The sequence below is a fragment of the Cherax quadricarinatus genome, chromosome 19 (genome assembly GCF_038502225.1).
Source record: "Cherax quadricarinatus isolate ZL_2023a chromosome 19, ASM3850222v1, whole genome shotgun sequence".
NCBI lineage: Eukaryota > Metazoa > Arthropoda > Malacostraca > Decapoda > Parastacidae > Cherax > Cherax quadricarinatus.
In genome coordinates this window covers 36,806,068-36,830,038 of record NC_091310.1, presented here as the reverse complement: position 1 = coordinate 36,830,038, position 23,971 = coordinate 36,806,068, and the positions used below count along the sequence as shown (strand labels likewise).

The following is a 23,971-nucleotide window of genomic DNA, read 5'->3' as shown; positions in this document are numbered from 1 at the left end:
GTGTTGCGGCATCATGAGTGTAGAGATTTTATAACCATTGGTGAGTAGGAAACACATGTGGGTGGATGGGGTCCTTCAGCATATGGGAAGAGGACGATATTCAGGTGTGGTATAGGGAAGGGGGGAAGGAAACGTAGCAATAAGAACATGAGAATGTAGTAGCACTGCAGCAGGCCTACCGGCCTATACTAAGTACGTCCCTCTTAAATTCAAACACACTCTAACAAATATTTATCCAACTTATTCTTAAGGATACTTTATGAATTAGCTTAGATAACTCTACTAACCCATGTTGCGCAAGTCCCACTCAAATCTAACCCCTATCTCTTTGTATTTGTTCAACCTTTTTTTGAGGCTACCCAAGGTTTAGTTTCAATGACCTTACTCGGCAGAATGTTCTATTCATCGACGGCTCTATTTCCAATCCAGTGCTTTTCTACATCCTTTCTAGACTAATCTTATTCAATTTGAATCCATTATTTTGAGTTCTATGACTGAAGGAATATCCTCGGTACCTTATTTATATAATTTTCTTCACTTCATTGTGAAGTCTGGGATGATCTGCGGCGTGATTAGTCTGCATGTAACAACATTTATTCTTAATTTATCATGTGGTGTGTAAGTCAGAGTTGTTCAGAGAAACGTTGTCAGTAACTTAGGGTGAACTGCTTAGTATTTTTTTTTTTTTTTGAGTTTTTTAAAAAAGGTGGGAATTTTTTTAAGAGGCGGTGAGAGCTAATGAAAAATGCTTGTCCAAACCGTGTTTATTATAAGCCACTGGTGTATTATTCAAGTAGAAGACCTGCATTATGAAGTGTTTCAGCACACCAAGAGTCCCACAGCACTAAGACTACGACTCCAGTACTGTTTTAAAGCACCATGAGTCCTTCAGCATCCCATCAATGGATTCTTGCAGCGTCATGAGTCCTTCAGCATCCCATCACTGGAGTCCTGCAGCACCGCGGGGAAGGAAGGGGTATTGATGGGGGAAGGAAGGCAGCAAGAGTATTACAGTCCCCAGCTCATGTTCACCACAGTGATGAAGTACTCGTCCTCGTCGATGGCCTTGCTCAGACCGGAATAATAGTCCAAGAACTCTTGCTTAGTTATCTGTAAAAGGTGAAAAAAAAGGTGAGGGAAGGACTTAAGAGTATGCAGCGCGCTGGAACCCAAAGACCACTCAGTAATCTAAGGTTTACACTACTGGTTAAAACACCTTATATAAACAAAACTTAACAGCTTAGACCCACGCAAGCAGATTAAAGGGTTTTAGTGTACAAAATATTCCAGTTCACAAATAACCTCACTTCCGAGAGAAAACTATAGACGTGCAAGTCCGTCATGGATCATCGTCACCTCACGTCAGTGGGTCACAACAAACCAAATATTATTTTATGATTTCCTCTCGTGACATGTTGGAGACACTGTATTGTGACGTTAATTTTTCAGGATTTTTTTCACGCCTGTTGGAATTTAATATATAGAGTTACGCATCTATTTTAATTATTGTGGAGTTGTTTGAGATGCCCTGAATTTGCCAATTAGATTATCACCTTATGCTTGGTTGGGACAAGGTACAACTAACATACATATGGGTAATGAAAGTTCTGTTCATTGTGACTTTACAATGGTCAACTTGCAAAAAAAAAAAATGCTGACTAGATGGAAAGTGACCTTCTTACTTCTATAGCTTAGAGTAATTGCGCAGTGCAAATTTGTTTCAAATAAAATATTATGTAATTGTGATTCACTGACCAAGACTTACACCTATTAATATCTTTAGTAGTATTTTAGCTCTTAAACCAGTGATGGGCAAAACACGGCCCGCGGGCCATATTTGGCTGGGCAAAAAATTTTATCCGGCCCACCACTGTTCCTAGGAATTAATGAGAATTTAGAGCGTTTCATATTAAAAAAATATATTTGATTTGATCAAGCCGTAATCAGGAGCTGGTGTTGAGTAGTCATAACAACAAGACCCAGCAACGCTTAACATAGTATAGCAATAGTATAACCACAGACCGGGCCGCGGGGGCAATGATCCCCGGAACCCTCTCCAGGTATCTTCAGGTATACCGTGACCTGAATTTAAAACAGATACTCGAGTGTGGTTCCTCTCTATGGTCATCCCGGGGTGAGTGTATGTCAGCGCCACCTGTGATCCAGCGTGTCGTCCTACCTTCAAGTGCCGCCTGGTAGCCCAGTATATCTATTTTTTCTTTCCTTCTCTTGGTTTCTTTGTTTACGTCTGACCCAGGAGGAAATTGTGAGTCGCGTACCTCCATCTACTCCCGTTAACTGTAAGTATCTGGTCATATGTGAGCTTGTTTTGTTCTTAGTTATTATGTGGTTGTTTGCTCATGTTAAGTGCTAAGTATAACATATACTTAGCACTGAGAGCTAAGTATTTGTTACACTTATTCTCATACTGTATACTAGCACTGACTTCACTTTGGCCGTAAAGTGATTATAAATTATTCTGCTTCACGCTTTTCTCCCCTCAAGGAAGGTTCCTTGATGTTGGTGAGGGGCTCTTGATTTAGGGAATTGGATCTGTGCTCCAGTTCCCCGAATTAAGCCTGAATGCCTTCCACATCCCCCCCCCAGGCGCTGTATAATCCTCCGGGTTTAGCGCTTCCCCCTTGATTATAATAAATAATAATTCACGCTTTTCTTGTGGCCCTCTGTGAAGCACATTTAGTTAAGTGCATCTGTTAACCTCTGGCTCTTGTCTCACCTCTAATCACAATGTGATCGACTGTATTAAATATTTAAGATTTTACTATGAGAGAAGTGTGTGGTTTGTAAAGCTTATTTAAGCAAGCTAAGCTGATGGTATGGCCCACCAGTTAAAATAATTGTCCATCCCTGTTTGAAACAATAACACAGTCACAAACCTTGCCGTCAACGGAGGTGTTTGTCTCAAAGATGCCGAGGAACTTCTTGAGCACTTCCTCCTCCGTAATCTCTCCTTTCTTCACTTTGGGATGGTTCTTTGCAGAGTAGACGCCCTTGAGGTCCTCTATGCTGACCACGCCGTCACCAGTCTTGTCTAGATGCTTGAATACTGCCATTACAGCTGCCTTCCTTGGCTCACTCATCTCAGGCTGAGGAGGAGGAAGGGGGGAGGGAGAAAACTTAACCAATCCGAGAATTTGCTTTTTAAACTTGGGTGAATACTTAGCTTTAGTACAGAAAAGTTCAACATCTTTACCCAAACTTGGGTATTAAATTTTACACCAAGAATTGACTGGTTCACTATAATTAATAAAAAACTATTCTTGCTTAACATTCCTACCGGTAGAAGGCACAAAACTCTCTTGGACATCCCTCATGTCCGCCTCACCCTATGAAAAAAAATGAAATGCATATAAAGGGTCCCGAGATCTGGAATTCATTGCCCGAACCAGCAAAAAGCCCCCTGTCTGCCAGTCAATTTAGAGCTATAATTAAGTTACTTCATCTCCCAAACGTAATTATACCAGGCAAAACCAACTCGTCCAACTACTAATGTTTCTTCATCTCTTATATAACTTTCCTAACCTGAAATTATAGAAATAAACTACTCAAAAAATCCCAATTAACTTAAGGTCACTAAATCAGTTTAAAATATTAATACACACACATAAAATTGTACTATTGCAAATTGTACTAATTGTAGTAGTTTTTGCTACCTCTGTACTATAATTTTTTTTAGTATATTTTTTCACTACCTCTTTTTTTGTAATACACAAAATTTACCACTCCATAACATATGTCATGCTTTAAGTAGACTCTAAGCATTAGGATTAGTCTGCCCGAAATGCTCATGCATGTAAACTTCAGTTTGTTTACTACAAAAAAATCGAATTTTTGTTTTGTTTTACCTCAACCTTTAACCTCTATTTTATTCCTTCATCTACCTCTTTCCTTACCTATCCTCGTTAATATTTTTTTTTCATAATTATAATTAGATACATCCAACACGAATACTTCCAGCAGCTCTTCAATGCTCTTACACATTTAAAATGTATGCCCCAAAAAAAGTCTTCCAGATACATGTATTCTGTATTTTCTGACGTTCGCAGTGCAACTTTGCTCTCCAGGATGCAGCCAACAACAGTCCTAACACGGTCTTTCTTACCCTCAAGGCATCCAGGAACTCCTCGTAGTTGATGCCAGACTGACCATCTTTCTCGAAACCTGAGAAGAGCTTGTTGATGTCCGCCTCGGAGAGGTCGAGGCCGAATTGGCTCACCCCAGCGCTCAGCTCGTCCTTAGAGAGAGTCCAGGATCTGTCCTTGTCCAGCCGACGGAACAGCCTGTGGAGAATGAACTTACTGTCTGTCACGAGGTTAATATTATCTAATTTCACCATTCTGCTCACAGTGGAAATACTGTTTTTTGAGGGAAAGAGTGTGAATTTCGGTACATCTTTTTGTAGTTGTATGAGGATCTTAGGAGTTTGGCAGTGTGTTGCATTATTATTAAATAAAGTTATGCTCATGGAGAAGCTCTTGTGTATGCGTATGGCAGCGACAGTAGTAGCAGAGAAATATTAGCGGTTAATTATGGAATCAGTTGACCTTTTGTTGAAAGTAGACCGCAGTTTTAACTGGATTCACTACAACCAAGGCTGATAGAACGACACGGTGCGGCATGGAATTCAGTGCAATAAAATTGAGTTTTTGTTAAAAAGTACGATAGGAAATTACAGAAAAGTATTTCTGACAGGTACGAAGAACGAAAAAAAAAAATACCGTACCGCACAGCCTTAATTACAACTATTGCGAACTTTACTGAATCAACATTTTTTGGGGAGGTTACTTGGGCTGTTCGTAATTTTCTAAGTCTGAGAAAAAAAAAAAAACTCATTGTATCTAATGATAATGGTTTCCTTATCCCTGCTGCGTAACCTCACGTCCAAATTGCTCTATAGTTAGGGACTACCAGTTAAACATTTAATGATAGCTATTAGTTTACATGCCCATGCGTTAGGAAAACTATTCTAATTTGCAGTTGCTTACATTAGAGCGTGTAAATAAACAATAGATAAAGATGGTTTTTTTGGTCGCATTTAAAGATTTAGAAGCGACGTATGATAGGGCGGATGTTGCTAATGTGTGGAATAGGTGGCAGTTTCTAAAATCTATAAAGAATTTTTATGTGGACAGTAAGGCTCTGTTTAAGAGAGAAGGGGATTAGTTTCCAGTAAAAGTAGGCCTTAAGGATGTGTGTTCTCACCATAATTAACATATTTACAGACGGGTTGTAAAGATGCTAATGCTAGTGATGAGAAGTATGAGATTAGAAGATAACGAATTAGTTACAAAATGGGAATTGTCATAGTTGCTCTTTGCCGATGACACGATTCTTTCAGGAGATTCTGAAGGGATGTTGCAAAAGTTTTTGGATTAAATTTGGAGGTATGTGAAAGGATGAAATTAAAATGAATGCAAGAAAAAGAGTATGATGATCAGTGTCAAAAAATCCAGGAAATTACACATTGGATAAACAGCTTAAGGGCAGTTTGGAGAAAGTAAATGTGTTTAGATAGTATTTGTAAGTGGACTTGTCGGCAGATGGATCTATGAAAGATGGTGAACCATAGAATGGATGAGGGGAAGAAGGTGGATGATGCATTAAGGCATCCGTGGAAACAAAAAAAAATATATCCATAGAAGCAACAACGAGAATGCATCAGTCTATAGTCGTACTAACACTTTTGTATGGGTATGAAGCATGGGTTTTGAATGTTGCAGCGAGGTGGAGGATGGAGGCAGTAGAGATGCTGTTGAAGTCAGTGTGAGGTGTGAACATTATGCAGAGAATTCGGAATGTGGAAGTTAGAATACGGTACGAAGTTACCAGAAGTATAATTCAGAGGACTGAGGAAGATTTACTAAGGTGATTTGGGCATACAGAGAGGATGGGGCAGAATAGGATGAATAGGAGGTTATATATATCTGAAATGGAAGGTAGGAGGGGTAGTGGTCGTTCCAGGAAGTGTTAGTGGGGGGTCAAGAAGGTTTTGAGAGTTATTGGCTTGACCATCCAACAGGTTTGTGCGGTCTCGCTTTGTCGGATTGGAGATAAGTGTTTGTTTTTATGTTTCGACATGTTGTTATAACGCGAGCAAAGTAACATTTATGAAGGGATTCGTGGAAATCGGTTAGCCAGAAGGTGGGAAGTATAGTGTTTGCACACTGAAAGAGGGGGAGGATGCTACAATTCGGAGGGATCATCTGAGCTGTGATGTTAGAGCACTTCTGGCAAGACACCGATTGAGTGGTTTCCTACTTTATTTTTTGTAACCCTGCCTGCGTGGGAGACTGCTGGTGTGGTAAAAAAAAATCTCAGAAAAAAATAATCTATGGAATCAAAAAAATAGGGAAGGGGCGCGGTTAGAATATCTCTCCCTTCTTCACTATTTTCTCTGCGGGTACTTACTTTCCGAGGGAGAGAATGCCGGCGTAGCCTTGAGTTAGGCAGTGATTACGGAGCTTCTCCAGTGGGTCTGTGCTCTGCTTAAGACTCTCCTTGGCTGCCTCCTTCAGCTTGGCTTCCTGCGACATGCTGTGGAACACACACAGTAGTAGTCAGTCAACCTGCTAGTTTGTTAAGTGTAGAATTATTACACAAGAGCCATAAATGCCAAAATTCATCTGCATGCTAACATCAACAACTTAATTTTTAAAATACGAATTGTATATACACCGAGATATGTTAAGTTTAAGGTCTATATCATCATGAGAAACTCGTGCACAGGAGAATATATTCATTTATAACGGCACAAAACATACTCAACCCCTGCCAATTTGGATTCAGGAAAAATAAAAGCACTAACGATGCAATCATAAAAATGCTAGATCTGCTTTACACAGCATTGGAAAATAAGGAATATCCACTAGGAATTTTTATTGATCTAAGAAAAGCTTTTGACACAGTAGACCACGGCATCCTACTCCACAAACTTGACCATTATGGTATAAGAGGCCATGCGCTTGCATATTTCAAATCTTACCTTACTAATAGGTATCAGTATGTCACCATTAAAGACACAGCATCAACAACACAGCCACTTGATACTGGAGTTCCGCAGGGAAGTATCCTTGGTCCCCTGCTCTTCCTCATATACATCAATGATCTTCCAAACGTATCTCAACACCTGAACCCCATTCTCTTTGCTGACGACACGACTTATGTCATCTCTCACCCTAATCTTGCCACCCTCAACACCAATGTTAATGAGCTGATCAAAATATCGACTTGGATGACAGCCAATAAGCTTACGCTTAACACTGACAAAACCTACTACATTATGTTTGGTAGCAGAGCAGGAGATGCGCAAATTAACATTAAGATCGACAACACTCTAATTACCAGGCATAATGAGGGCAAATTCCTAGGCCTATACCTCGACAACAACATGAACTTCAGCACCCATATCCAACACATAACCAAAAAAGTATCCAAAACGGTTGGGATCCTCTCCAAGATACGATACTACGTGCCGCAAACTGCCCTTCTCACACTATACCATTCACTTACATATCCATACCTCACCTATGCTATCTGTGCTTGAGGATCAACTGCAGCAACACACCTAAAGCCAATAATAACCCAACAAAAAGCCGCAGTAAGAATAATCACTAAATCCCATCCCTGGCAACACCCCCCCCCCCACTCTTCATAGATCTAAACTTACTCCCTGTTCAGTACATTCACACTTACTACTGTGCAATCTACATCTACAGGACCTTAAATTCCAATATTAACCTTGACCTAAAACGCTTTCTTGATAGTTGCGACAGAACCCACAGGCATAACACCAGACACAAACATCTCTATGACATTCCCCGTGTCCGACTAAACCTTTACAAAAATTCTAAAATCCTAAAATCTGGAACACCCTACCTGAAAATTTTAAAACTGCAGACACATTCATCACCTTCAAAACTACCATCAGAAAACATCTTATCTCCCTGATACACCCTGTCAACTAATAATACGAATACCACCTGGTGGTTAACACTTACACTCACTCACCCATTTAACCATAAACAGAAATATCAATCTCAATCTCAAAATAATGAATCTTAACTAGTCATAAGTTGGCCTGTGATACTCCAATACTGAAACTATGTATAGTGCCAAAACAAAAGCATTCACATTGCTAAACTCACAACTAGTATTTAGTCACTTAGCCATAATACCAACTTACCTCATAATTTTGTAATATTTTAAACTTAAGATTTAATTTAAGTCTGCCCGAAATGCCTAGCCATGCTAGGTGTTCTAGTGGTACACTCTGTAATTATTATTTTACTACATGTAAACAATATAATAACCAAATTCTGTAAACTCAGCATTGTAATCCTTATAGAGAATAAACTTCGAATTTGAATTTGAATTAAGATCACAGTCAGCGATACCTTTATCCAAGATCAAGGTCACCTTTATCCACGGTCAAGGTTACAGTCAACTCTGCCTGTGCTGCACCTTGCTGACTTTGGTCGTTTATATAAATTTTTATTTTGCTGTGATGGTTTCACTTTTTTCATTTGTTCTTTATTTCAGTATATCGGGAGACTAAAAAAAATAAGAGTTATATGAAGATGGTTCGGGTCCATCACTATGGAAGTCTTCACTTAACGTCAACACTGACAACTCTACACAGTTTTCAGAACCAGCTCATTACAGTTTTAAATACACTGATTAATCAGTACACTTAATATCTTATTACATTATAGTACAGCTTACTTCCATGTATATTAATTACTATAGCGCACATGTTAAGCCATGTTTAATGTGTATGATTGTCTCGCCGTGGAGAGTCATGGGCAGCAGAAATGGGAGGCGACAGACTTATTTTTTAATACCTCCATTATGTACACGAATAACTTTTACCTAACACTTGAGTACTTCCAGCAGGTACTGGAGTCTCATACACACCGCAGTGCTTTCTCACACAGAATATATCACACTCCTTCATACATGGAATTTTCTAACACTCTTACCCCAGACTGCGACTCGACAACAGTCGTCTAACACACGGGTGCCTGTTATTACTACTAGCCTGGCAGGGACAGCAGAGGTCTACCTACCTACCTACCTGGTGTAAGGAAACTACCCATATGTTTAACCCTGCCATGGAATTGAACCTGGGGACGTTGCGATTGTGATTAGAATGCCAGTGCTGGAGCCAGCCATGCAGGAAGGGACTGGGGGAGCCGTCGTGTGCAAGGGGGTTGGGCCTCTTCCTTCCCCCGCCACCTCCCAACAGTTTATGACTGTTGCAACGTTCAGGAATTCTTTATTTTCTTTGTTGTCTAGCCACTCTAGTCTCCTCCATCCACCTTCACTCAACTGTTGTCTAGCCACTCTAGCCTCCTCCATCTACCGTCACTCAACTGCTCCTCAACTCTGTCTCTTGTCTCCCTCTATTACTTTCACAGCACTACACACCCATATCTATCAGTGTCCACATTTGTGCATGCCCCAGTTTGTGTTTATAAGGACCAGCCTCCAGCTCCTGACCCCAGACTCTTACCCACTAATTGACTGGCATTATTCCAACCTTGCGGCCTTCGTTATGTTTTAATTTAAACTTTCATCTACAAGAAATCTTGAAATCACTGCACTAATGCGCACAACTTCATTGCCCACGTCCCGGAATTATTGTTTTGCTCATTATATTTTAAGAGTTCCGTCACACCCTCGATTATCTAATGCAGTGATCATGTCTCTTGTGTATCTTCTGCTCTACTGTGGTGAGATTCGGTTATAATGTTCCCGTCATGGATCCTTAATGTTGTGGGCTCAACTAGTCTTGTAGTGGATAAGTACAATGAACCATACCACGGGCGGGGATAGAACCCGCGATCAGAGAGTCTCAAAACTCCAGATCGCGGGTTCTATCCCCGCCCGTGGTATGGTTTGTTTGCAGTCGTGTCACTACGAGCCCAGTGAACATTCGTCAGTGCTCAATAATAACCCACATGGAGACAGAAACACAGGAGGTTCATTGATCTGTATATTTCGACTCCCTTCTGGGATCTTCAGCTGAAGAGGGTCACAGAAGGGGAGTCAAAACAGTCTTGTAGTATCTATGCCTTCTCTAGGTCTTGTATGTTTGACTCTGTAGAAATTGCATGCTGGTGCTGCACATTCCTGTATTGTGTGGGTGATATCTTTGAGGAAGGAAATTAGGATTTACAGAGCGCTCTGGAGTCTAATCTTGTGTACTTAGAGTATATAATGTATCTCGCTCCTGGTCCCGCCTCTTACATTCAATCAACTAGCGGCGTTAATTCATAGCATCTCTAATCCTTGCTTGGATTTTACCGCCACAAAACTAGTTTCAAATTGTATAAATCTTTACACTGTGAACTCTTCCGACGTTCCTGTGACATGCCAGAGTGTGTCGTGTGTCGTTTCATTAAACTAACTTATTAACACTCATGTTCCCCTCAAAGGAGGTTCCTTGACGCTAATGAGGGGCTCTTGATCTAGGGAATTAGATCTGTACTCCGGTTCCCTGAATTGAGCCTGAATGCGTTCCTTAACCCCCCTCCCCCCATGATTATATAATAACACTCATGTTACGGTGCCTTCCGCCTGAGTGACTCTGCTCTCGTACCTTCAACGGAACGACGTCGTAATCATGTCTTCCCAAGCTCCTCGCTCTTCCCGTTAAGATGTTTAGCTTTCAACTTTTCCCTGTAGTTCGTGTCTCAGTTCCGGTAGCATACATATGAATTTTCTCGAGGCTGCTACACGATGCAGTTGATTACTCAAGTTGGTCTGTCGTAATCGTGTAGTATATCTATTTAGGGGATAATGAGCCGAGTTGTGTGTGGAGTGTCCGGTCGTAAGTTGATGTATATGACCGGACACTATAATAATTACATCGTCATATGTTAATGTATATGTAATTATTGTAGGACATACTACTATAATTCAGTTTTAGAAGTTTGCCACTTTTGTAAAGAATTATTACTTTTTAATATTCTTGAGATACCTTTTAAACAGTTTTAGCCTCGTGTTCTGCCGAGTTAAAATTTCGTCATTATATATTCACATTAACAATTTATTTAACTGGATCCTCTATCAGCACTCTTAACATTTCAAACTTATGTCTTAAATAAATCTCTAGGCTCAGCTTTTGTATCATTTCTTAGAGCTGTCTATTTTATCTAGAAAAAAAAAACAGTGAACTTTACCTCGGCTCCATATTCAGTTGTGGTGTGACGCACGTTCCTTGTTTAACATGCCGTCCATATATCTTAACGCTATTTTGAAACTGTCCAGTTTAGCATATGAATTTGTTTCTCAACTATTCGTTTATGTGAGGAAGTTAGGTGAGGATGGTGGGGTCGGGGGTTGGTGCTTTCAACAATGGAGTGAGAAGCTTAGTCTATGGCTCTGCACTAAATACAGGTTGTATTATTATATTTATATGAAACGTTCAATCCGTGTGGAACAGTCGGCAGAGTGACTGGTTATAACTGTATCCTTCGTTCACAAATAAGAAACTAAAACTGTGTGTGGTATCAGCCCACAGGTCCTTGTCAGGTGTGTGTGGTATCAGCCCACAGGTCAGTGTCAGGTGTGAGTGGTATCAACCCACAGGTCAGTGTCAGGTGTGTGTGGTATCAACCTGTAAGTTATTGTCATGTGAATCCACATGTGCAGTAGTTAGGTATCTTTGTTCCGAGACGTTTCACTTACACAGTAGGTTTCGTTAGTCGAATATAGAGGAGGCAGTAGAGATGCAAAGACGATGTAATCGGTCTGTCACCCTCGAAGCCGTAGTTTTGAAGCGGTCAGTCACTCAGCCTGGAGAAGAGTTTTGTTCCATAGTCTCCATAATACGTTACGAGCTGTCTCTCTCTCTCTCTCTCTCTCTCTCTCTCTCTCTCTCTCTCTCTCTCTCTCTCTCTCTCTCTCTTCATCACTTTGAATTTATTGTGGTTTACCTAAGCTTTTTATCGCTTACAAACAGCATCATATTCTTCCTTCAGTTGTCAAGTTTTTCTCATGTATCAGAAGGTATGGGCAGTAGAACGTTTTCTTGTAGAAATGGTCATTACTTTTACACAGTCTAATGCCTCACCCTTTATCAAAAGGGATTTTATGTACTCCTTCCAGTATTGAAGAACTGTCAGATCCAGCGTGTGACTCGGTCAGGTGAAGGGCAGTGTGTTTTAATGTCTTTCGCAGCATAAAACGAAGCAGTCTGCTACTACGACATCCTGTCTTTTTTTTTTCTTTGTAGAAATTATACAAGCAGGGAGGATTTCCATTTAACTCTGTATTAGTGTCTTTTTTTTACCGCAAAGCTACAAAATTTTCCCTGTCTTTTTAATCACATAACACGATATAAATGTCTGATACAGGAAGGTAGGTTCGAAATTGTTGCTCCCCCCCCCCTCCTTATTTAAAGGTAGGTACCACACTGGCTGACAGATAACCTTAATTGTAATTTTCCTATCTGAAATTGACAGTGTTGTGTCAAGAAATTTTGTGTGTTTTTAACCTTTGTTATTACAGTGCCTCGGATATGCTTGGTTGGTCTGCTGTCATTATCTCATTGATCCTTGTTCCCTCATGAAGAGTTGTGCAAGCTTCTGTTTAGTTCTTCACATCCTTTATGTGCATGTATGTAAGAAACTCACGTAGCAACACAGACGCTCCTTGCAAACTTCTCAGCCAGAGGCACACGCCCAAACCCCACTCCTCCCTCTCTCCTACACATCCACTTCCACATTAGGTATGCCGAGTAGCTCAGGGGTGAGACAGCTCAGGTCACAACCCATAGGTCCCGGGTTCGAGCCTCGAGCCGTCGAAAGGTATAAGCATGTTTTCCTTGCTTCACCTGCTGCGCCTGTCCACTTAGCAGTCAAAACAGGTACATGTGCGCTAGAAAATTTTTGTGAGTCGCATCCGGAGAAAAGTTCCTATGCAAATGTGTTAAAAGAATAAGTCGTACTGGCAGCAATATCCAAGGCAAAATGTCAGTGTGTGTGTGTGTGTGTGTATATATCTAATGGGTAAAATGTATATGTATCTAATGTTAAAAAAAAATAATCCTGTTACCGCCCACCACCCTTTCTTCCCCGCCCAGTTCCTCCCCCTCCCCCACTCAATCCTTGCCCGTGTCTCCCCTCCCTCACCACGGCGCCAAGGTCAGACGTGTCTCCTCCAGCATGGTCGTCGCCCGCTGCAACATGCGCACTCTCACACGATGCGCTGTCTTTGTATCTTAGTTTCCTACACATCAGCGAGTAGGAGTTTGTAGTTCAGCTTGAGATTAGCAGACTGAGGGTCGAGCCTCCGCTTCTCCTTGCGCCCAGTAATTTAGCGCCGCGCTTAAATTGTCGGAAATTTATTTATTCACATTAACACCGAATAGAAAATTATAGAGGATATATATAATTTGAATCACACTCGACTCATAAAGATTAAATTTTATTAACCGCAAGTGGTTTAAGTTAATTTTTACTCGTTTTATCAATTTTCCTCACTTTCAACTTGGTAAATTCTGTTTGCTGCCTTTAACATTCTGCTACCCTATGTGGAGTAGCTCTTTTAAGAATTTAAGCAGACACACTGCAGCAGGCCTACTGGCCCATACTGAGCCAAATTTGAGTCTGCAGAGTCCCGTCAGGGCACAGGAAATTGTTACCATCGCCTCGAGACAATAAACTTCCCGGAAAACCCAAGAAAGTAAAGCAGTATGGTTTATTTTTATCCTGGTCCTTAGGTATTCTTGCCAGGACCCGACTCTCAGCATACTGAGTACATGCTGACTGCTTGGCGAAGAGGAGTACCAGGTGTTAGGAGACCTGCTCTTATGTCCCGCCTCGCCCAGCACTGAACTCTGATTTTTCTGTCGTGAGCCGAAGTCACTACCACTAAGCTACGAGGTACTACACACCGTCCATACACTGCGAGGAAGGGCAGTGGAAGCCAAGATAGTTGCAAGACTGCTGGAGTGGGAGCCAAGATAGTTGCAAGACTGCTGGAGTGGGAACCAAGATAGTTGCAAGACTGCTGGTGTGGGAGCCAAGATAGTTGCAAGACTGCTGGAGTGGGAACCAAGGGAAGGGACAACGTCATGCCACTAAATGCAGAAATAAAGACAAGGAAAAAGCCGAAGATAATCTTGAGGTGCTTAGAGTGTGAATAAGGACATAGGAGACGAGCGTGAACGAAGGAAAAGGAGAGGTTGAAGCTGGGAAAGGTTGTTCATCGCTAGTTAGTTTAACATCTTTATTATGTACCTCATACCCATTATCGCTATGTAGGACAAACATCCATTCACAACGTACAAAAATACTAAAACTGTTTTAGAGTTTCGCAAAGATACCATGAACAACAAGTCACGTCATAAAGCATTAATTAAAAGAAGAAAATCTGACCGATTAGTTAGTCTTTCCAAAAAAAAAAAATGTACAGAAATCCTGGGGATTATAAAAAGCTTGTCTAACCCAAGAGGCTGAAGCCTTGAAGACGGTATGCGTCACAGGTCTCAGCACGCCGCAAGTTGTACAAAGGACAAGAATTCTCTGTAAGCATGTGAAGTAAGTGCACTGTCCTAAACAGGCAGAGGCGCGTCTCAGTTAAGATTCCTGTGGTAAGATGAAGAACCAGATACGTCTTTTCAAATTCTGTAAAACTGGCAGCTCGTCTTTGGGCACAACGAGGCCCTCCCACTTGACCCAGTAGGAAACTCCGTACCTGGTCTAGAAAATAAATTAATCATCGAAAGCCTGATGTGACGCGTTGTTCAGCAGCCTTCGTCTCTTAATCTGTCCGTTCATACACTAGGCACCAACAAAATTTCATGTTCTTGTACCTGGAAGAGAGATGGGCAAACTGCTTCTGATTTTCTTCTGGGTCTTAGTGTACAGTGGCATGCCTTGCGACTCATTGTAACTTGTAGTCAGGAGAATAGCCAGAATAGCTTTGAGTTCCACAATGAACCTTGAGACTTCGTTGGAAATTAAAGACACAAACGAGCCACAAGAAATACTTTAGACTAAGGATGGCAAGAAGTGGAATGACCTGATAAGACAGTAGAGGTAAGCTAAGTTTGCCGTTCTACTAGACTTGAAAGCCTCATGGGTCCAAGGCATTTTAAGCTGGATACGAAGAGCTCGGGCCATAAACAGACCTCACCCCCTCCCCCCCCCACAGTCTCAACCAGCCAGGTACAAGTAAGCAAAGAAATGTACACAAAGATATCAAAATAAAGAGAATACAAATTGAGGTGGGTGGAAGACGGCAGCGGCGGGAGGATGTGAACAGACTTCACGAATGGTTAAATAGTTGCTAAAGTTTACTCGCAAAATCAAAATTCTGAAGCTAGAAGATTGCGAAAGGTGACCAGAGAAAAATACTGTTATAATCAGTGATATTGAAGTTTCAGGTGAATTGCCGAGATATTCAACTATTGCTTTATACTTCAAAATACAGATCATCAGTACTTCTTTACATAGAGTAACTGACAAAGCAGACGAGAGAATAGCCCAATAATTTCTATCGAATCTATCCTCCTATGGCAATCTAGTCTGTTATTATTTATATATATTCCTGATGTTCACCAGGAATATATATAAATTAGAGGCAGCTAGTCTAGCTGCCTCTAATTTTCTATGGAGTAGTAGTAGTAGTAAAGCAAAAGGCACTAACCCCATCCTTTACTTTCCGGCTACACTGCCAGCTTGAAAATTTGGGTGAAGATAATTACTATACATTGAAAAAGCGTAGAGGGGGTATTTAATGTGAAACATCATTTAGAAATTCTAAACTAAGTCTTTGACTGTGCAGTTAATTGAACAGTGTTCCAGACAAGCATTTAATCTACATAAAATTTCAACGTACTTATCCTCTGAAGGTAAAACAAAGTTTAAGAACATGCATGTTGTGACAGGTCTGTATGTTTACACAGTCTAAACTCTGTTTTAACGTTTTAAACATTTTCAACTTCTCTCCTCGTCTAAAATTATTTAACTTCAAATTATTTAACTTCAAAACTTCGGTTTTTACAAGTAAGAACCAACATAGCAGTATACGTGTATACAAGGTGTTATTATCCAGGTGCTATAAGATACATATTGACACTTAACTAGACGACAGAACAGGTAGCTTCCAGTGTGAGCGATGCCTCGCCATCTTTGGCCAGACGTACCGAAATGATCAACACTGAAGGAGAGATTCATCTCTGTCACAGCCAACTATGACTAAGGTGCCAGCATCTCTGTAACACACGCACCTCTTCCTCCACAACACACGCACACACACCTCTCACCTCTCCACAACAAACACACACATCGACATATGCTTAAGACAAAATGGTAACTAACTCCCTCACACACACACACACACACACACACACACACACACACACACACACACACACACGAGGTGTCAGAGTGGGCACCTGTGACCAGCGGGGTCCCACAGGGGTCAGTCCTAGGACCAGTGCTGTTTCTGGTATTTGTGAACGACATGACGGAAGGAATAAACTCCAAGGTGTCCCTCTTTGCAGTTGACGTGAAGTTGATGAGAAGAATTCATTCGATCGAAGACCAGGCAGAACTACAAAGGGATCTGGACAGGCTGCAGACCTGGTCCAGCAATTGGCTCCTGGAGTTCAATCCCACCAAGTGTAAAGTCATGAAGATTGGGGAAGGGCAAAGAAGACCGCAGACGGAGTACAGTCTAGGGGGCCAGAGACTACAAACCTCACTCAAGGAAAAAGATCTTGGGGGTGAGTATAACACCAGGTACATCTCCTGAAGCGCACATCAACCAAATAACTGCTGCAGCATATGGGCGCCTGGCAAACCTCAGAACAGCATTCCGACATCTTAATAAGGAATCGTTCAGGACCCTGTACACCGTGTACGTTAGGCCCATATTGGAGTATGCGGCACCAGTTTGGAACCCACACCTAGCCAAGCATGTAAAGAAACTAGAGAAAGTGCAAAGGTTTGCAACAAGACTAGTCCCAGAGCTAAGAGGTATGTCCTACGAGGAGAGGTTAAGGGAAATCAACCTGACGACACTGGAGGACAGGAGAGATAGGGGGGACATGATAACAACTTACAAAATACTGAGAGGAATTGACAAGGTGGACAAAGACAGGTTGTTCCAGAGACTGGACACAGCAACACGGGGACACAGTTAGAAGCTGAAGACACAGATGAATCACAGGGATGTTAGGAAGTATTTCTTCAACCACAGAGTAGTCAGGAAGTGGAATAGTATAGGAAGCGATGTAGTGGAGGCAGGATCCATACATAGCTTTAAGCAGTGGTACGATAAAGCTCATGGTTCAGGGAGAGTGACCTAGTAGCGACCAGTGAAGAGGCGGGGCCAGGAGCTTGGACTCGACCCCTGCAACCTCAACTAGGTGAGAACTAGGTGAGTACACACACACACACACACACACACACACACACACACACACACACACACACACACACACACACACACACACACACACACACACACACACAGACTTCCCCCTCCTCCTTTCCCCACATTACTTCATCGTTATGTTTTAATCCCATATTTTCAAAGCAGCTTGTCCACATCCCCTATTCTCTAAACCTTGTCTCTGCCCCTTCCCCCAGATATCTACCATCTTTCCCCCAGGTATTACAGGCATCCCCCCACCTGCCTCTACCCACCCTCAGTCGTGCGTCAGTCACCACATCCTGTCGGAAGAATTCTACCTTGAAATTTTTAAGTTAGGACGATACATTTACAGTGCTTTGAAGTTTCAGCATTTAAAGAATAAAAAGACACAATTTAGTGACTAGTTAATGGTACACGTCCGACCGTAACGCTGTTACAATTTTCATTCTCCTTTGTGCGGGTTGTTTGTGTATTTAATATAAACACAACTTTATAGATTTGTTAAAAAAAATAAAAATGGCTTGCGAAAATTTAATTTGGCAATTTTAGTATCTGGTAAGTGTGATAAATGAACTATGGTACTATAAGAGATAGACGACAATATGAAATTGATGAGACATTGTCGATTGATGTCACTAGTGGGGTCCCACAAGTATCAACACTCACCCAGGGTTGATGTCACTAGTGGGGTCCCACAAGTATCAACACTCACCCAGGGTTGATGTCACTGGTGGGGTCCCACAAGCATCAACACTCACCCTGGGTTGATGTACTAGTGGGGTCCCACAAGCATCAACACTCACCTTGGGTTGATGTTACTGGTGGGGGTCCCACAAGCATCAACACTCACCCTGGGTTGATGTACTAGTGGGGTCCCACAAGCATCAACACTCACCTTGGGTTGGTGTTACTGGTGGGGGTCCCACAAGCATCAACACTCACCCTGGGTTGATGTACTAGTGGGGTCCCACAAGCATCAACACTCACCTTGGGTTGATGTCACTAGTCAGATCTCACGGGGCAGTAAAAACACATTAATCTGAATTTTTGTTTATCGGATAACATGTAAAATATCGGTGCGAGTGAAGACTATAATAAATTAAGATGTTCGCTGACTCTACGAACACAGGTTTCAGCGTATCACTGAAGTTCGTCACGAATGACACTAATAGTTGAAATGAAAGATAAATTGTTGCAGTGGGCGGGATTGACGATGTGAATGGTGGAAGGAGGAAAAATGTTCTGTGTCCGAGAAAAAGATCGTCTGCTTAACCTGGTGGTGTTCTTAATATACACAGCTGGACAGGGGTTGTATAAACAGGCTTCCAAATATATTTTTCTTTTAATATAAGAGATTTAAAGTATTTGTAGAATCCTGCAGGATGACAGACGAATTAAGCCAGTACTGATAATGATTTATTCATTTTTATGGCGAGTGATACACAGTGAAAACAGGTGAAAGTGTATACAAGACCCAGTGTGATAATACGGAATTATTGGAAGGATCTTGGGTAATTATCCAAAAAAATACCTAAAAAAAAAAGTGAGCTCAGTAAAATATCTTTATTTACTACAAGTACATGTACAAGGTGTACAGTCCTAGCTGACATCAATGACATACTGCTATATAGAAAGCCCCTTGTTACGCAGAGCATTTCTATACTCTTGTGGCAGACCAGTAAACACACACTAGACATATACGAATGGTGAGATGCTGAAACCTCTAGGAGAGTGTTGGCTCATAATTATAAAATTGTCCCGTTACGAATTCAAACATACGAAGACCCCAGGGCGAGCAGTTTGCACTGGCCACCGCCAGTACAACTTCACTGTCAAACTACATACTGTTATTTTCCTGTAACGTGTCAGGAAACTTCGTATTTGCGTTCCCTGCAAATGATATGTACCCTTTTAAACAAGATCCTGCTATTACTCCTGAGTCCTTTTATTTGAAAGCCCCGGTGTGCTAGTTGACTCTCTTCTCTCCTTCCTCTTCCTTAATTCTTCCTTTAATCTTGTGGTCAGGATACACAGTGTTTGAAGACGTGTAGCAGAATAGGTACAAGAACGATTGCAACACTGGAAATGCTCACGTTGGAAGGCAGGAACAGGTGATGATTATATACAAGACGACAAGATACAAAGACTTTACCAGCAACGGAGACAAATGTCAAACTGCTTGTATAACAAAGCAGTGTAAAGAAACAATTCGAATATGTCTGACTTGACAATGACTGGGTAACAGCAGGAATTGTGAAGCAGTGCAAAATGTAGAATGGTAGGTATTGCCCGCAAGTAAAGTGTCAAGACACTTCGCAACGTTTCGCTCTTCGTAGATCTGCATAACAATGGGCTTCCAGCATGACACCTAAATGTCACTCATCTCTGTACAAACATTGTATCATGCTGAAATAAAGAATCTTTAATCTTAAGTCATAAACTCGCCCAGAACGAAATTTTATGCATAAAGGTTTTTCTGTGCACCAAGTCTCTTTCTACTGAGTGAGATTTTTTCAAGTTTACAATAGTTTAATAAGTCAGCTTTTATTATGGAAGCCAAGACATCACCTACACACACATAATCCCATAACTACAAATATAATTAAAATGATCTTCCTCTTGGGCGACATTATATAACTCTTATTGTTAAGACTGTCTTGTCTTGGTTTCCAGTCTGGCCCCTTCGGCGAGTTATAATATAACTGTCCAGTACCCTTCTCAGTGGTCTTATTTTCTCATTTTGTAAGAGCTTGTCTGCGTTGTATGGAAGGTAACAGCAAAACTGTTCTAATGTATCAGTTTTTTTTAACACACTTCCCTCCTCCCCCCTGGTTAGGGTGACCCCTCCCTTCCCTCCCCCCCTCCCCCCCCCCAAAAAAAAATATTCACCATCGTCCACTTAATATGTCTTCAAGAAGGCTTTGGACAGGCACCTAAAGTCAGTACCTGATCAGCCGGGCTTTGGTTCGTACGTTGGTTTATTTTTATTTTTTTATTATCACACCGGCCGATTCCCACCAAGGCAGGGTGGCCCGAAAAAGAAAAACTTTCACCATCATTCACTCCATCACTGTCTTGCCAGAAGGGTGCTTTACACTACAGTTTTTAAACTGCAACATTAACACCCCTCCAGAGTGCAGGCACTGTACTTCCCATCTCCAGGACTCAAGTCCGGCCTGCCGGTTTCCCTGAATCCCTTCATAAATGTTACTTTGCTCACACTCCAACAGCACGTCAAGTATTAAAAACCATTTGTCTCCATTCACTCCTATCAAACACGCTCACGCATGCCTGCTGGAAGTCCAAGCCCCTCGCACACAAAACCTCCTTTACCCCCTCCCTCCAACCCTTCCTAGGCCGACCCCTACCCCGCCTTCCTTCCACTACAGACTGATACACTCTTGAAGTCATTCTGTTTCGCTCCATTCTCTCTACATGTCCGAACCACCTCAACAACCCTTCCTCAGCCCTCTGGACAACAGTTTTGGTAATCCCGCACCTCCTCCTAACTTCCAAACTACGAATTCTCTGCATTATATTCACACCACACATTGCCTTCAGACATGACATCTCCACTGCCTCCAGCCTTCTCCTCGCTGCAACATTCATCACCCACGCTTCACACCCATATAAGAGCGTTGGTAAAACTATACTCTCATACATTCCCCTCTTTGCCTCCAAGGACAAAGTTCTTTGTCTCCACAGACTCCTAAGTGCACCACTCACTCTTTTTCCCTCATCAATTCTATGATTCACCTCATCTTTCATAGACCCATCCGCTGACACGTCCACTCCCAAATATCTGAATACGTTCACCTCCTCCATACTCTCTCCCTCCAATCTGATATTCAATCTTTCATCACCTAATCTTTTTGTCATCCTCATAACCTTACTCTTTCCTGTATTCACCTTTAATTTTCTTCTTTTGCACACCCTACCAAATTCATCCACCAATCTCTGCAACTTCTCTTCAGAATCTCCCAAGAGCACAGTGTCATCAGCAAAGAGCAGCTGTGACAACTCCCACTTTGTGTGTGATTCTTTATCTTTTAACTCCACGCCTCTTGCCAAGACCCTCGCATTTACTTCTCTTACAACCCCATCTATAAATATATTAAACAACCACGGTGACATCACACATCCTTGTCTAAGGCCTACTTTTACTGGGAAAAAATTTCCCTCTTTCCTACATACTCTAACTTGAGCCTCACTATCCTCGTAAAAACTCTTCACTGCTTTCAGTAACCTACCTCCTACACCATACACTTGCAACATCTGCCACATTGCCCCCCTATCCACCCTGTCATACGCCTTTTCCAAATCCATAAATGCCACAAAAACCTCTTTAGCCTTATCTAAATACTGTTCACTTATATGTTTCACTGTAAACACCTGGTCCACACACCCCCTACCTTTCCTAAAGCCTCCTTGTTCATCTGCTATCCTATTCTCCGTCTTACTCTTAATTCTTTCAATTATAACTCTACCATACACTTTACCAGGTACACTCAACAGACTTATCCCCCTATAATTTTTGCACTCTCTTTTTTCCCCTTTGCCTTTATACAAAGGAACTATGCATGCTCTCTGCCAATCCCTAGGTACCTTACCCTCTTCCATACATTTATTAAACAATTGCACCAACCACTCCAAAACTATATCCCCACCTGCTTTTAACATTTCTATCTTTATCCCATCAATCCCGGCTGCCTTACCCCCTTTCATTTTACCTACTGCCTCACGAACTTCCCCCACACTCACAACTGGCTCTTCCTCACTCCTACAAGATGTTATTCCTCCTTGCCCTATACACGAAATCACAGCTTCCCTATCTTCATCAACATTTAACAATTCCTCAAAATATTCCTTCCATCTTCCCAATACCTCTAACTCTCCATTTAATAACTCTCCTCTCCTATTTTTAACTGACAAATCCATTTGTTCTCTAGGCTTTCTTAACTTGTTAATCTCACTCCAAAACTTTTTCTTATTTTCAACAAAATTTGTTGATAACATCTCACCCACTCTCTCATTTGCTCTCTTTTTACATTGCTTCACCACTCCCTTAACCTCTCTCTTTTTCTCCATATACTCTTCCCTCCTTGCATCACTTCTACTTTGTAAAAACTTCTCATATGCTAACTTTTTCTCCCTTACTACTCTCTTTACATCATCATTCCACCAATCGCTCCTCTTCCCTCCTGCACCCACTTTCCTGTAACCACAAACTTCTGCTGAACACTCTAACACTACATTTTTAAACCTACCCCATACCTCTTCGACCCCATTGCCTATGCTCTCATTAGCCCATCTATCCTCCAATAGCTGTTTATATCTTACCCTAACTGCCTCCTCTTTTAGTTTATAAACCTTCACCTCTCTCTTCCCTGATGCTTCTATTCTCCTTGTATCCCATCTACCTTTTACTCTCAGTGTAGCTACAACTAGAAAGTGATCTGATATATCTGTGGCCCCTCTATAAACATGTACATCCTGAAGTCTACTCAACAGTCTTTTATCTACCAATACATAATCCAACAAACTACTGTCATTTCGCCCTACATCATATCGTGTATACTTATTTATCCTCTTTTTCTTAAAATATGTATTACCTATAACTAAACCCCTTTCTATACAAAGTTCAATCAAAGGGCTCCCATTATCATTTACACCTGGCACCCCAAACTTACCTACCACACCCTCTCTAAAAGTTTCTCCTACTTTAGCATTCAAGTCCCCTACCACAATTACTCTCTCACTTGGTTCAAAGGCTCCTATACATTCACTTAACATCTCCCAAAATCTCTCTCTCTCCTCTGCATTCCTCTCTTCTCCAGGTGCATACACGCTTATTATGACCCACTTCTCGCATCCAACCTTTACTTTAATCCACATAATTCTTGAATTTACACATTCATATTCTCTTTTCTCCTTCCATAACTGATCATTTAACATTACTGCTACCCCTTCCTTTGCTCTAGCTCTCTCAGATACTCCAGATTTAATCCCATTTATTTCCCCCCACTGAAACTCTCCTACCCCCTTCAGCTTTGTTTCGCTTAGGGCCAGGACATCCAACTTCTTTTCATTCATAACATCAGCAATCATCTGTTTCTTGTCATCCGCACTACATCCACGCACATTTAAGCAACCCAGTTTTATAAAGTTTTTCTTCTTCTCTTTTTTAGTAATTGTATACAGGAGAAGGGGTTACTAGCCCATTACTCCCGGCATTTTAGTCGCCTCATACGACACGCATGGCTTACGGAGGAAAGATTCTTTTCCACTTCCCCATGGACAATAGAAGAAATAAAAAAGAACAAGAGCTATTTAGAAAAAGGAGAAAAACCTAGATGTATGTATATATATATATGCATGTGCGTGTCTGTGAAGTGTGACCAAAGTGTAAGTAGGAGTAGCAAGATATCCCTGTTATCTTAGCGTGTTTATGAGACAGAAAAAGAAACCAGCAATCCTACCATCATGCAAAACAATTACAGGTTTTTGTTTCACAGTCATCTGGCAGGACGGTAGTACTTCCCTGGGTGGTTGCTGTCTA

At 41.5% G+C, this 23,971-nt stretch overlaps 1 protein-coding gene across 1 annotated transcript in view; it reads right to left on the bottom strand.

The window, feature by feature from the left end:
* Positions 1 to 814: 814 nt before the first annotated feature.
* LOC128688313 (crustacean calcium-binding protein 23) overlaps positions 815 to 23,971 on the bottom strand; it is a 26,599-nt gene continuing 3,442 nt past the window's right edge. The window contains exons 2-5 of the mRNA XM_053776077.2: positions 6,430 to 6,555; positions 4,124 to 4,301; positions 2,898 to 3,107; positions 815 to 1,110 (exon numbers count right to left, since the gene is read on the bottom strand). Coding sequence (XP_053632052.1) covers positions 1,009 to 1,110; positions 2,898 to 3,107; positions 4,124 to 4,301; positions 6,430 to 6,554 — 615 coding nt within the window. The 5' untranslated portion in view covers position 6,555 and the 3' untranslated portion in view covers positions 815 to 1,008. The remainder of the gene's footprint in view (positions 1,111 to 2,897; positions 3,108 to 4,123; positions 4,302 to 6,429; positions 6,556 to 23,971) is intronic.